This window comes from Pseudorca crassidens, chromosome 14, assembly GCF_039906515.1.
Source record: "Pseudorca crassidens isolate mPseCra1 chromosome 14, mPseCra1.hap1, whole genome shotgun sequence".
In the NCBI taxonomy this organism is placed as follows: Eukaryota; Metazoa; Chordata; class Mammalia; order Artiodactyla; family Delphinidae; genus Pseudorca; species Pseudorca crassidens.
The window spans coordinates 61,445,407-61,460,326 of NC_090309.1; the positions used below are offsets into that span (position 1 = coordinate 61,445,407).

The 14,920-nt window shown below is 42.1% G+C and overlaps 1 protein-coding gene across 3 annotated transcripts in view; it reads right to left on the reverse strand.

Moving 5' to 3' along the window:
- Positions 1 to 2,676: 2,676 nt before the first annotated feature.
- GALM (galactose mutarotase) overlaps positions 2,677 to 14,920 on the reverse strand; it is a 104,878-nt gene continuing 92,634 nt past the window's right edge. For 2 of the 3 annotated variants that reach the window (XM_067703217.1, XM_067703216.1), the window contains exons 8-10: positions 14,061 to 14,202; positions 12,489 to 12,663; positions 10,542 to 11,905 (exon numbers count right to left, since the gene is read on the reverse strand). In XM_067703217.1, coding sequence (XP_067559318.1) covers positions 11,828 to 11,905; positions 12,489 to 12,663; positions 14,061 to 14,202 — 395 coding nt within the window. In that variant the 3' untranslated portion in view covers positions 10,542 to 11,827. Of the gene's footprint in view, positions 3,003 to 10,541; positions 11,906 to 12,488; positions 12,664 to 14,060; positions 14,203 to 14,920 lie in introns of those variants that run through there. The other variant, XM_067703218.1, reaches the window with a different exon arrangement.

Below are 14,920 nucleotides of genomic sequence, written 5' to 3' on the forward strand. Positions count from 1 at the left end.
GCAACAAGAACTGAGCAAGAGTAGCTGGACTTAATGCTGGAGAAACTGATTTTTCTGAAGTCTATTTAAGTATAGTAACTAATTGAGGTTTTCAGCCTATTAGATAGGATGGTGTCAAATTCGAGTTCTCCATTCTAGGAAGTTATACTCAATGTTCTTTTGTTTCTTTGTTTTCAAACATTAATCAATTTTATGCCAAAATTTTTGCATGTTTGAAGAATTGTCTGAATTTGGGACAAAACATCTTCATGTAAACCAGCTTTGCAAAATTTTCCAGCCCAGATATTCTCCTCTGTCTCTTCAAATGGATTGCCTTATTCTGAGCAGAGATCTGTTAATTCCCAAGTTAGGTTTTTCAGTTCACGAACACCAACATACTTTATCTTATTTTGCCAGGCTGGTGCAAAGTAATTAAAGATGTCAATCAGAAATGTTAAAAAAGACTAAAGTAGTTTTGTAAATCCAACCTATATTTAGCAACACCTCATGTAGTTATTTTTTGGTAGCATCTGGTAAACTTCAGAATGTTAGAGCCAGTAGATTCTTTATTTGGACTTTAAATATCTTAAGTATCGTAGGGCAGTAACAATTTTGAGTTTTCTGGTCAAGCTTTTGGTGCAAAAAAAATTTCATGCTGGTGGCACAGCTGTCTGCCCTTGCTTCTTATGCTTTTAAACAAAGTTATTGGATAACTTTACAATTTGGGAATACTGATCTGCCTCAAATTTATTTACTGGTCTGAATGATCATTAGTATGTTGGAAGTTTGGATGTTCTGTTTTTGGAATTTTGACAACTGGCTGCGTTACATGGTTGGTATAAAGCTATGTGTGTAATCAGCAGGCTTATTTGTTGCACTTGGTCAGCTTTAATTGTTCTGTATTATATAAAGATAAGATTACTCAACAATAAATCTGCAGAGAATAAACAGTCCTGATATTCAATTTTTGGAAGTGGGAGTTCTGAGCCAAGAGTAGGAAACATCCTGTAGCTTTGGGATGGATTACTAGCAGCATCCTAGAGATTAGTGTGAAAGGGTAAAAATGATATGGAGGAGGGGTTAGGGGAAAAAATGATTTTAAGAAACAAGCACAGAAAATTCTATTTACCCTTATGGGAAAGAGAATACTGGGTGTATAGACCAACACCTTTTGTACCCTTGACTGCAAGTCCCGTACCCGTGTTTAGTATACCTCTTAAAATGATACATTTGTTTAGTGCACCTTTTTTTTGTTTAGAGGTTGGGACTGCTAAATTGATTGTGATTGACTTGGTAAGTGCTGGTCTAAACTCATTGCTTCTAAATTATTAACCTGGCATTGATTGGTAGCTAATTGAACACGTCAGACATTGAGTGCTTTGGGCAATGAACCTTACCTTGGTTCTCTCTCCTTGGTATAGAGGTAGGTAAAGCATAACTCATGACTTCACTTTGGTAGTTCTCCTTTGGGCTTTGAATTAAGCTAAGTATCAAGTTAAAGTGTGGTCCTACCATTTTACCATGTCCTCTCTCCTGAGGACAAAATAAAATTTGAGGGGGTCTTGAAATACCATCAATTTGTGACTTTGGGTTAAATGAATGGTAGTGTGGGATTGTGGTTCTTGTCTTTGTGTAGCCTATCTCAAAGTCTCAAGGAACACAGTGATTTCCAGGATATATTAAGCTTAAGTAGGAATTGAAAGCTCTGAAACTGACATGTTGGCAATGAGTTATCAGTGAAGGACAGGAGCAAAGAATTCATTAGATCTGGCTCTGAGTGAGCAACAATTGCTTGGAGACCTTTGCAGGGGAGTGCTGTATAGTATAGCCTAAAAGATGTATGCATATTTTATAGCCGGGAAGACACGAAGGCAAAGAAGGTCAAAGTAGCAAGAAATACGCGGGGCCTGGCTGGTATTGGAGTGTTCGGAGGGTGGTGAGAACTGGTGACAAGCCGAATAAATGAGACAAAGGTGCCTAGGTTTAAGGTATGGTAGTATTAAAGCTGTTGTATCCAGATCTAAAAGGTGGGGAAGAAAAGCACCTTTAGGCGGTTTCAAAGCCTGTTAATTTTTTTCACAACTTAATAGGTTTACAGATACCATTCTAGTAAAAAATGTCAAAGGATATTTTCACTTAATCCTCACAACAAATTAATACTGTTAAAAACCCCATCTCATACAAGAGGAAATGGGCTCAGGGAGATTGGTAACAATACTGTACTATTAACCAGCTACAAGGTAGGAAAAGTTTGATTCCTACTTAATGGTTTCAAAGCCCTAACTTTTAATAAAGCACCTTACTGCTCCCTTAAAATAAGACCACATTATGGAAAAGTCAGGAAGTAAAAGAACAAAATAACTCTTGGTCTTAGTTAATAAACTTTTCTTTCCAGACTTAATGGGGAAAAGATGCTAGATAGAAGGGTAATTTTAGAGCACAGCCCTCAAGGCCACTTCTCAAACCTAATGCTTTTTACTTTTCCCACAGGCTGCTGGCCCAACCTATTTTCCATTTTTTGATTTGGTAATATACTCGATGTGTATACAGTGAGAAGGCTCCCAACCCCTAACTCTCAGCTGCCCACTTACCTCCCCAAAGGCAACCATTGTTGTCAGTTATATAGCCTGAGTACACATAGATATTTTCTCTCTTTTTTAATATTTAAAAAAATTTTTTTTTTAGCCACAACACGTGGTTTGTGGGATATCAGTTCCCTGACCAGGGATTGAACCTGGACCCCAGCAGTGAAAGCTCCGAGCCTAACCACTGGACTGCCAGGGAATTCCCACTTTCCTTTTTCTTTTAACACAAAATACATACACCTTGTTTTTCTCATTTAATATCTTGGAGATCTTTCATATAAGTAAAAATGGCACTCTTTTTTTTAAGTTGCATACTGTTTAGTTGCTTGGATGGTGCATAATTTTGCATTAAACTTTTGTGCCCCTTCAATGTGCCAGGTACTACTAGCTTTGGAATATAGAAGTGAACAAAGTCTTTATCTTCATGGAGCTGGAGCTCTGGAGAGACAAAGTGAACAAATATCAGGTGGGTAATAACTGATAGGGAGAATGATGAAACAGAAAGGGTAGGGGATTGGTTACTGTTGTGTAAAGGGTGGTCTAAGGAGGCCTCTGATAGCAACAACATTGGGGCCAGAGAGAAGGTTACACCAGCTTCTGAGGGCACAGTTCATGCAAAGGCCCTAAAGTAGTCTGAGCTGTTGGAGGGTAAGGAAGCCCGTAGGAAGTGAACAGAGGGGAGAGTGGGAAGAGATGGCGTAGGAAGGGAGGGGATGTAAGATATAAATCATGGAGGACTTTGTGTCCTTTGGGAGGGACTCGCTGTTTTCCTTGGAGAGTTTGAGCAGAGTGACAGGAATTGAATCAATTCCGTACAAATAGATATGAGGGTAGTTTCTAATTACTATTATAATGCTGCAGTAAATAACCTTGTACAATACATTGCACACGTGACCCTGTATCTAGGAATTCCTAGAAGTTGAATTGCTGGGTCAAAGGCTCCAGTGCATTTATATTTTTGCTAGGTACTATTTGCCCTGGTGGAAATGGATAGGAGTGCCTATTTCTCTCTGACATTGCCCAATTGGTACACATGGTGTAACCACATGGTGGGCTGTCAACCTTGTTGATTTTTCCCAGTCTTGTGTTGAAAAATGGTGTCTCAGCATAGCTTGTTTTAATTACGGTAAAATACATGTTTTCCCCCCACTCTAAATTGCCGTGTGTTCAAGTCTGGTTTAGATTTCCTTGCTCTCAACACACTGTTTATAATAGGAGACTGTAATTGCCTGTTTACTTTTCCGTCCCTATTCTACCACAAGACAAGTTGTGACAGCAGGTACCGGGCCTTGCTCTGTTTCTTCATTGCCTAGTGCTTATTAACACTTAAATATCTGATGAATGAAAAGTGAATTCATGGATGAGTGAATGAATTCTAATCTGTTAAACCAAACAGAAAATTGGAACCTCCTCTCTTCTGTGAGACCCTTATAATTAATCACCATTTCAATTAAAAGTCCATATTTTCAGTTTAGCTACCTGTAAGACTGACTCCTGTCTGATCTGCCTGCAGGGGATTTAGATCCTTAGGCTGCTATTTACAATGCCCAGCTCTACTCTGCAACTCTAGTGCAAGGTTTTTATCCCCTCATCTGGGTTAACGCTGAGAGTTCTGCTCAGAAGGGGTGTGGGGAATTTCTGTGCAGAAAGTTCTCTGCAGAAAGGGTACAAACTTACTAACACCCCAAGAACTGGTGAGCCTAGGTGAGTCAGCCTAACCTACATAAGGAAGGTCAAGTCATCCATTTCTTATGATTGTCAGATGCCTAAGGTTATGTCCTATTCACCTCTTTAGATTCCCTGGGTTCTTAGTGACTGAAGCTTGAAGATGGCTGGATGTGATTCTATACAAAGACCCTGTTTTTATCTCGGTTTATAATATATCTCTAAGAAATCTGGATTCTAGGAAATGAATCCTTTCGCTGCCAAGGATAAAAAATCTGGCTGTAAAGAAATAATCTCTCTGGCAGAGGTAAAGGTAGATGGGTCTGTTTATCTTGGTCATTGACATTGTTGGACTATCACCAGAGTTCCTGGGCCCCTATAACAAGAATTCCTTTGCCTAAGAACGGGTACCCTGTGACTTTTTGTGTTACAGTGGCTGAGTTGAGTAACTGCAGACTGTAAGTGCCACAAAGCTTAAAATATTTACTCTCTTGACCTTTAAAGAAAATGTTTGCCAACACCTGGTTTAGACATTTCTCTTCTCCCTCTTTTTTTTTTTTGGCCACGCTGCACGGCTCTCAGGATCTTAGTTCCCCGACCAGGGGTTGAACCCACACCCTCATCAGTCAAAGCCTGGAGTCCTAACCACTGGACCACCAGGGAATTCCCATGTTTCTCTTTAACTGTTCACAATCTTCAAAATAATTATCTCTGAAGATCTTGAGTACCAGGATTATTGGTAGGGTTGCCAGGGCCTTACCAAGACATACTTTTGATCTGGGAAGATTGTTTCTCTGTGACTCATTCTTGAGGAAGTACTTCCTGAAGCTAGAGAGCAAATTCTAGCTAAACACACTAATGCGCTAAAATACTGGTGAATGTTATGAGGCAATAATGAGGAAAGCTTTTACACTAGGGCAGTGGTTCTCAGGCCTGGTTACAAATTAGGATCACCCAGGGAGCTTCAAAAATATTCTAATGAAATCAGTTGCTGAGGGTGAAGCTTGGGCATTAATATTCTAAATATCTCCCTTGGTGATTCTAATATACAACCAAAATTGAAAACTGCTGCTTAAAGACTAGTGCTAACCAGCTCCAGCTTCACTAGTTATTAGACAGACTGGCCTAGCTTATTGCTATTAGAAAGCAGCACTCACATGTGATTCAAAGGAGGATTCTACAATACATCCTCTAGGATTCTCTGATCCTTTCTCTAACCAAATGACCCTATGCGGGAATGGAACCTTTCTATGAAAAAGGGGTTTATATTAGTACCAGTAGAGGTCACTGTGCTCAAAGAAATACTCATTTTTTAAAAAGTTAGCATTCTGTTCAAGAGATTTGAAGGAGTATTTATCAGAACTATTGGGTTATATCCAACACTAAGTCAACTCCAGACATGGCCTCTCGGCACAATTGCTTCAAAGCATCTAAGGCTCTATTGCATGCGTACATTTATATACATTTATAGTTGTTGTATCTTCCTGATATATTGATGTTTTTATCCTTATAAAATATCTCTCGTACTATTTCTTGTTTTTTTTGTTTGTTTTTTTTTGCGGTACGCGGGCCTCTCAATGTTGTGGCCTCTCCCGTTGCGGAGCACAGGCTCCGGACGCGCAGGCTTAGCGGCCATGGCTCACGGGCCCAGCCACTCCGCGGCATGTGGGATCTTCCCAGACCGGGGCACGAACCCGTGTCCCCTGCATCGGCAGGCGGACTCTCAACCCCTGCGCCACCAGGGAAGCCCCTATTTCTTGTTTTTAAGTCTATTTTTTCTGATATTAATATAGCCACTCTACCTGTTTTATGATTGTTTGTGTGGTATATTTTTTCCTTCCATTTACTTTCAGCTTATTGGTGCCTATACAGTTGACCCTTGAACAGCGTGGGTTTGACCAACATGGTCCACTTACACGTGGATATTTTTTCAATAGACTCTACATACCTACATGGTCCGCAGATGCAGAACCAAAGATGCAGACGGCTGACTGTAGTTATATGTAGGTTTTTGACTTGGTGGTCATGGTGGTGGGGTACTTCAAGGATCAACTATAGTTAGTTACTTGATCTTGCTTTTTAATTCAGTCTGACAAACCACCTTTTGGTTTGTTTAGACCATCTACATATAGAATATTGATATGGTTGGATTTATAATTGCCATTTTGTTGTTTTCTATATGTCTCCTGTCTTTTTCTCTTCCTCCTTTTATGGCTTTCTTTTGTATTAAACATTTTTTTAATGAACTATTTAAATTCTTTTTTTTTTTTTTTTACTGTATTTTTGAGTTATTTCCTTAGTGGTTGGCTCTTAATTTATCATAATTTACTTCAGATTATTTATTTATTTATTTTTTGGCTGCGTTGGGTCTTCGTTGCTGCTCGCTGGCTTTCTATGGTTGTGGCGAGCAGGGGCTACTCTTCGTTGCAGTGTGCGGGCTTCTCATTGAGGTGGCTTCTCTTGTTGCGGAGCATGGGCTTGCGGGCTTCAGTAGTTGCAGCACGCAGGCTCAGTAGTTGTGGCTCTCGGGCTCTAGAGCACAGGCTCAGTAGTTGTGGCACACAGGCTTAGTTGCTCTGCGGCATGTGGGATCTTCCTGGAGCAGGATTAATATTCTGGTAAAATATAGAAATTTTGCTCCAGTATATTTTCTTTTCTTGAACTTCCTTCCCTGTGCTATATTGTATATTATAAACTCAATGATACAGTGTTTAATTGCCTTATACAACCTTATATCTTTTAAAGAAAAGATGAGAAGATTTACTGTTTCTGATATTCTTCATTTCTTTCCATGGATTCAAGTTATTGTCTTAATTTCGTTTCAGCATGGAAGACTTCCTCTAGTATTTCTTGTAAGACAGCTCTGTTAGCAATGAGTTTTCTAATTGTTTATCTTGGAATTTTTTTCTTTTTTTTTAAATATTTTTTTTGATGTGGACCATTTTTTTTTTAAGTCTTTATTGACTTTGTTACAATATTGCTTCTGTTTTATGTTTTGGTTTTTTGGCCCTGAGGCACGTGGGATCATAGCCTCCCCAACCAGGGATCAAACCTGCACCACCTGCATTGGAAGGCGAAGTCTCAACCACTGGACCACCAGGGAAGTCCCGATCTGGGAATGTTTTTATTTCACTTTTGCATTTGAAGGGTAGTTTTGAGCGATACAGAATCCTTGGTTTTTAAGCACATTGACTATGTCATTCTACTGCCTCCTGGACTCCATTGTTTCAGATGAGAAGTCAGATGTTAATTGTACTGATGGTCTTCTGTAGTGACAGGACTTCTTTCTCTTGCTTTCAAATTTTCTTTTTGCTTTTTGTCATTTAACAGTTTAAATGTGACGTATCTGGGACATCCCTGGTCGTTCAGTGGTTAAGAATCCAGCTGCCAATGCAGGGGACATGGGTTCGATCCCTGGTCCGGGAAGATCCCACATGCTGCGGAGCAACTAAGCCTGTGCACCACAACTACTGAGCCTGCGCGCCACAACTACTGAAGCCCTTGTGCCTAGAGCCCATGCTCTGCAACAAGAGAATCCACTGCAATGAGAAGCCCGTGCACCACAACAAAGAGTAGCCCCTGCTCACCACAACTAGAGAAAGCCCACATGCAGCAACAAAGACCCAACGCGCCCCCCCCCGCCCAAATAAATAAATATGATGTATCTAGGTGGGGATCTCTTTGTATTTATCCTTGTTGGAGTTATTGAACTTCTTGGATGTATAGATTAATGGTTTTCATCAAATTTGGGGAGGTTTTTGCCATTAATGTTTGAAATATTTTTCTGTCCCTTTACTTTTGGAACCTCCATTACACATATGTTGATGTGCTTATTGTTGTGCCACAGATCTCTGAGGTTCTCTTCCATTTTCTTCAGTCTTTTTTTCCTCTGTTTTTCAGATTGAATAATTGCTATTGATCTGTCTTCAAGTTCACTTTTTTTTTCTGCCATCTTTAATCTGCTTCTGAGCCTCTCTAGTTGGAATTGTCATTTGTTACTGTACATTTCAACCTCAGAATTTCGCTTGGTTTTGTAATCTCTTCAGTGTTTTTTGTTATTTCTGAAAACATTCTTGTGTTTATTTTTAATAGTTTCTTTTTCTTTAAAAACAAGTTTTATTTCCTACAGCAGTGGTCCCCAACATTTTTGGCACCAGGGACCAGTTTTGTGGAAGACAACTTTTCCATGGACCTGGGGTGGGGGTTGGGGGGTGATGGTTCAGGCCGGAATGCAAGCAATGGGGAGCGGCAGATGAAGCTTTGCTGGCTCGCCCACCTGCTGTGCAGCCCAGGGGTTGGGGACCCCTGTCCGATAGGACTCCTCAGAGTTTTTCTTTTAGCCGTGCCAAGCAGCATGTGGGATCTTGGTTCTCTGACCAGGGACTGAACCCATGCCCCCTGCAGTGGAAGTGCAGAGTCTTAACCAGTGGACCACCAGGGAAGTCCCTGTGTTTATTTTTAAGCTCAGCTTTGTAGGGGTTGCCCTGTGTCTGCGTAGCTTGCTTAGTGGTCAGCAACTGGATAGTCGTGCTCAGACACCTCAACCAGATTTCTGCCGTCTGCTGATGGATCTGTGTGAAGGTAGGGAGTTGATTCAGTGTTTAGGCTGTTCTCAAGTCTGTTTTAGCTTTTTGCTAAGTCCCTTTTAATTTTCTCTGCACCTGCATGCGGCCTCAGGCTTGGCTAGGAGTGTATGAATAGCTTGGCCCTCTCTGGTCTCTGCTATGTATGTGTGTAGCCTCTGATCACCCAGAAATCTGCTTGCTCCAACCATAATTGCAAACTCAGGCTAGTAGAGCCATCAACCCTCCCTGCTGTTGTAGCACCAAGATTATTTTTATTGACAAAGCAGCTGGGCATGATATCACCTACAGCTCCAAAATGAGAACCTCCCCCGCCTTCCGACCATAGCAATCTCCTGGTCTTCGTGTTCTGTTTTGCTCTGGCAGAAGCTCCACAGTGACTGAGCTGGGGGAATAAAGGGAATGGGAGCAGCCCCAGGCAAGGATGCCACAGTCTTCCACTGTTCCTACTCAAAGTTCAGCAGTTTTTCAAACATAAACGTCTTGGGTGGTTGTATGTTTTGGGTCAGTTCCCAGAGCACCGGGAACTCTTTTGTCAATTTTCTTCTACATTTGAAGAGAGGATTTGCTGACTTCCTTACACTGCCAGCTATAGCTGGCAGTGCTACCCAGACCATCTGAGAGTTTAATTATGATTTGAGTAATTGGAGAAGTTGGAACTTAAAGGAAGATAAATTCCTCAATTGGAAAAGGACTGCAGTCCTGTCAAAAATATCCAAAAAGCCCATTGCAAACTTGTGATCCAGTTGTTTAAAATGGTTATGACTGCTAATGGGAACTAGCTAGGGAAGAGGGTATATGCTGTGCTTCCCTCCTTTTTTCTGCTGGTAGTTCTGTATTTTTTCCAAGTTCTACTTTTTTTTTTTTTTCCCACATGTGGGATCTCAGTTCCCCGACCAGGGACTGAACCTGCACCCACTGCACTGGAAGTGTGTGTTAACCACTGGACCGTATCTTACCTTGTTAGGCAAAATGAGTGGGAACTGCAAAAATGAAAATCTCACAGTTAATAATAAGAACTTGTGTCATATGAATTTGAAACAAACAGGAATCCATAGATTCCTGTTTGTGTCATATGAATTTGAAACAAACAGGAATATGAATTTGAAACAAACAGGAATCCATAGATCGTTGAACTGGAGTCAATAATATGCTCACCTGTGAAAGATCAGTACTCAGAATAATACAGCACTAGTCTGGTTGTGGGTAGAGGGTTGTATGGGCTCTACAAAGAAGGCATGGACTCCTGGGGACCTGGAGACTTACTCTTGGGGGAGGGGGTTGCATTTGAGTGGATATTTGCATTTCAACAAGGCTTTAATAATTCTGTAGTTATATATGGTGTTTCCCCTATTGAGTACCATGTTTGTTTTCACCACCTCACATGAATTGCACTAGTGGCTAATTTAGTTCCAGCCTGCAGGCATATACTCACCTTCCAGATAATTACAGTCGGATCCCTTTGCTTTACAGGTGAGAAAACAGGCTAAATGAAATTAGATTGTTTGCCCATGTAGTAAAAGCCAGGAGCAAAGTTAGTGCTCAGGGCTCCCAGCTCTGTCGTGGTGCAATTCTATATCATCTGGTTGTTACTATTAGTCTTGTTTTCCCCAGAGAGACTGTGATATCTCTAAGGAACATAACTACATCTTGGACATTACCTGTTGAGCCCCTTAAACCCAGGAGAGAACCGTGTACACAATAGGTACTCAGAAAATCCATGCTGAAATGAATTAAAAAATAAACTGGTTTATTTTTGTTGCTAAGAGAGAGGGGAAGTATAGGAATTTCCATAGGCTGCCATTTAAGTAGTGTTCCTCTAGGAAGATGCTGGGGCTGTATTGGAGAGTATGGTAGAATCCAGAACACCGTTTATATTTGGTCCATTTCCCAAAGGTCCATGCCTGACAGATCTAAAGTGAAGAAACTGGGAGTTTCCTGAAGATGCAGATTTTGATTTTATTTCAACCGATTATTAGCGTATAATAGTATAAGATACATTTCTTTAAAACCCACCAACCCAAACCCATCACTGATGATTCAGTTATTCAGGAAAGGAGGGAAGCCCAGGCTCATCTACATAACACAACATCTGTTCTCAGTGCAATGTGCAATCCTCAGTCAAGGCCCTCTCACACTAACACAGCTCCTGTCTCCAATGGCTTCCTTCCCATGCCTTGGCTGGGCTGGGCTTTCTCAGTTAACCGCAAAGTCAGAGAATCAAATTTACAGATTCTGGACATTTTGATCTTGCACTTTAAGTCACACCATCTGTAAGGCTCAGAGGCAGACTAAAGCTTCTTATAAAAGTGAATCTGGGAAGAAAGGATGGCTCTAACAGAGTAAGGGTCAGATCCCCCTTTGCCCATCAGTGATGCTCGGAATGCTCTGGAAGATGAGTGGAGGCAAAGAAGGGGACCTGAATTCACATGACCTGACCTCGAGTCCTGGCTAAAATTTTTCCTAGCTCTGTGCCTCTAGGTGGGTCATTTATCCCCTCTAAGCCTCAGCTGGCTCACTTCATAATCTGTTGCTGTATCAGGGCAGAGAGGTCCCTCTGCCAGCAGGTTGAATGAGCTAAGTGACCTCTGAAAACTCCAAAGTGCTGCACAGTGCAAGGTGGTGTGAGGTAGAGAAGGAGGAAAAAGAAAAGGAATGAGAGTAGGATCAAAGAAAGAAAGGGTGAAAAGTAGAAAAGAAAGAGGCAGAATGGAGAGATGGAGCCAACACAAGGAGCTCAGTTACCACTTCTGGGCTACGGTCAAGGCTTAGATGACATGGATGGCTGGGTCCTCTTCACTGCACGGAGAATAGAGCTGATCATTAGACATGGCCTGGAGCCAGTCTTTGGGAAGGAAATCTATTCAGACTGACTATCATGACAGCTACCATTTGTATGATTTTAATTCAGAGGATCACTTTTAAAGCCTCTCAATCTTCATCTCTGCATAGGTGACAGGCTGCTGAAGGGGCTCCCAAACCTAGCCCTGGAGCAGGTCATATCTTTACACTTCCTTAAGCCACAGAAAACTTGAACCAAGTGGTGTGGTCATACTCCTCACCAGGCTTCAGCAACACAGGAGGGAAGTGGGGCTGTGAAGGGGAAAACAATACATGTTACACCTTGCCAGCCCAGGTTGCACCCTTAACCATTCAGGATGGCTTCTGGACTGGTCTCTAGACCAGTTCTGTGAACCAGTTGCCAGTGTAAGAACTGTTTATTATTGGTTTGCAATGAGATAAAGAACTTGAACCAGAATGAAAATCACATCACTAAACACACTTTATCACAGCAAGACTTTCTTACGGAAGCAGGGTTGATTTACATTCTGGTGCAAGCTGCAAGCATCTTATTATGGGCTGGAGCTTTGAGGAGCATTACTCTACGCAATAGCTGAAAAGAAAGTTATGGGGAAGTAAACAGGATGAAAAGATTTGGAGGATCATCTTAGCACTGTGGTTGCAGAAAATAATAGATTTTTTTAAACATGTAAATGCCATTTTAGTAATGTGGTTAAGAGTTTCCTGTGTTGTTCATGACTTGGAGAAGAGGAGAAGAGAACACACACAGACTTTTGAATCATACAGACCAGGTCTGACTTGAGTGTTATGACCTCTGTCATCCAGTGTGACCTTGGACACACCACCGCTCTAACAAGCTGGCTTGTAGACTTACCTGATTGACTGCATCAGGCCAGTTCTGGGTCTCAAGGCAGAAACCGGAGTGTTTGGGATAGAGTGCTCCGCGCTTGCCCTTCAGTGTGCCATCCAGGAAGTTGCCCGTATAAAACTGGACCCCCGGCTGGGTGGTGTACACTTCCAGTACCCGCCCGCTCCCAGCATGATGGACCCTAGGGATAAAGCCAGACCACATATATATAGGTCCAGGGTGGAAAAGCAGACAGGGAAAAGCTGAGAAGCAGCTCTGAGACAGGAATTAGACCCAGTCACAGAGCAGGGACAACATATATGGAGGAGACAAAGGTAAGAAGAGCATGGAGGGAACTTCTGGCAGCCTCTCAGGTGAGGCATGAGTAGGTGGTTTTGAGGATCCCCAACAGCAACTTCTCACTCTGAGCCTGGCTTCTCTGGGGAAGGGCAAAAGGGACTCACCCCAGTCAGATACGTTTGTGTGTGTCGGGGGCGGCCAGGTTGGAGACAGGTAGGTAGGCTGGGATACTTTCTCATAAAGAGGTGGAGCTCTCTGCTTGGTCTGGCAAGACAACCAGCTATGTCTTCTGAAAGAGAATAGATGCTTCTCCAAATTAAACTGCCTGCCACCCTTGGGGCTAGAGCAGGCAGGGCTCTTTCCCCCGAGAATAGATCTGTTCTGGGTTTCTGCCAAATTGTTTCCTTTTTTAAAAAAACCAGGCCTCTACAGATGGGAGAGTACCTACCTGGTCCTATACTTGGGGTCAAAGGGATATATAGATAAAGAAAGGCTGGGTCTTACAGACTTACCGAGGTAAGACATCCCCACAATGTGTAGTCAACCAAGAGGTTCGGGGAAACATGTTTGGAAAGAGAAAGGCCAGGATTTGAATAGTGGCGGGGAGGTCGGAGGGTCTCCTCACGTGGGGGCCGTGGAAAGAGAAATGTGAATAGGAGGGACAGAGGAGAAAAGCAGTCTTTTCTCTGCTTTATTTAAGACCCGTTCATTCTGCGAACATTTATTGATTATTTGCTAGTGCCGAGCATGGTATTAGGGTGTTAGGGTAAAGGTAGAGATTCACAAAGATAAGATGGCACGAGGTACTTGGAATTTAGTGAGAAGGAGAGTGCGGACACAGATGCCTGTCAGACAAGGCTGGAGGTGGTGAGTGCTATAAGGGAAATGCAACCTCCAGCTTGTCATGGAAGTAGGCAAATCATACATCAGAAGTCAAGAAAGGACGAAGGGCTCTGAAAGTTCACGGAGAGCAGAGGTGACTTCAGTCAGGAGGAGTTGGGGTTTCTAACAAAAAAAGGGCCTTAGAGAACAGGCAGAGATGGGGAGAGGGGAAGCAAAGAGACAGGATGCCAGGTAGGGGCACAGGGAAAACGGTATGAAGGGGGAGGGGGGAGATGTATTCACCTATGGAATAGGAGCTTTGAAAAGGCACATAGGATGTGGTAGTTGGTCCCCTGTAGCAGAGTAAATGGCATTAATATGGCAGAGGAAAAGCTCCTCAAATAGGAGTTGGTATCTTTTCTTCCCAACAAATGAAAGGCAAATGAAAAGTACAGGCAGCAAATGAAAAGTGCCTACCGTGCACAAAAACGCTTTTCTTTAGATCCCTTCAGACAGAAATTGTGGTCAAAGCCATTCATGTGGAACTCCTGCAGGTGTTTTCCAAGCTCCACTGGCTTCCTCAGGTCAAATGCAGTTCCCTGCACTGGAGCAACTTCTCCTGGTGGGAAGAGGCAGAAAAAAGAATGACAAATACCTAAATAAAATCTTTATATCCTAAAGACCCACTGGTTCTACCCTCCCAGCCTTCATTTCAAGTTGTAAAGGAGGTAGGAGTCCAGATCCTAAGAATAATAAATTATTGGATCTCCTTAATTGTAAAATGTCACTGACTGCAAGATGCAGTAGCTATAACACTCAGAATCATTCAAGTGTAAAAAAAGTACAAAAATCAAGGAAATGCATAATTTCCGTTAAGGAATAAGTTGGATAAAGGGTGATGGTTGTCCTAACCATTGAGTCAATCACCTTGTTGACATTTCTTGCTTTAATGCTGAAATATCCCAGGGCTCATAACTGAGCATTAATACCTGGTACTGGCTAACCAGATGCTAACAGTGTCCCTGAGATTAGTGATTTTCGAACCATTTGGGGCCATTATTAGCCGAAGTGACACTGGTAGCCACTCTTCCTCAATCACTTCCCTGATCAGTCTGTAGACTTGAAACATAGAGGGAACTGTTAATAACAACACTGGGACAAATGAGTTAACTGGGACAGTTGGGGGGAAACTAGAATGTATGGCCACTCTACTATTAGCCAATTTTAGAGTCAATCCTTTGTTTGTTTATTTATTTATTTATTTAGGCTGCATTGGGTCTTCCTTGCTGTATGCGGGCTTTCTCTAGTTGCGGCGAGCACGGGCTACTCTTCGTTGC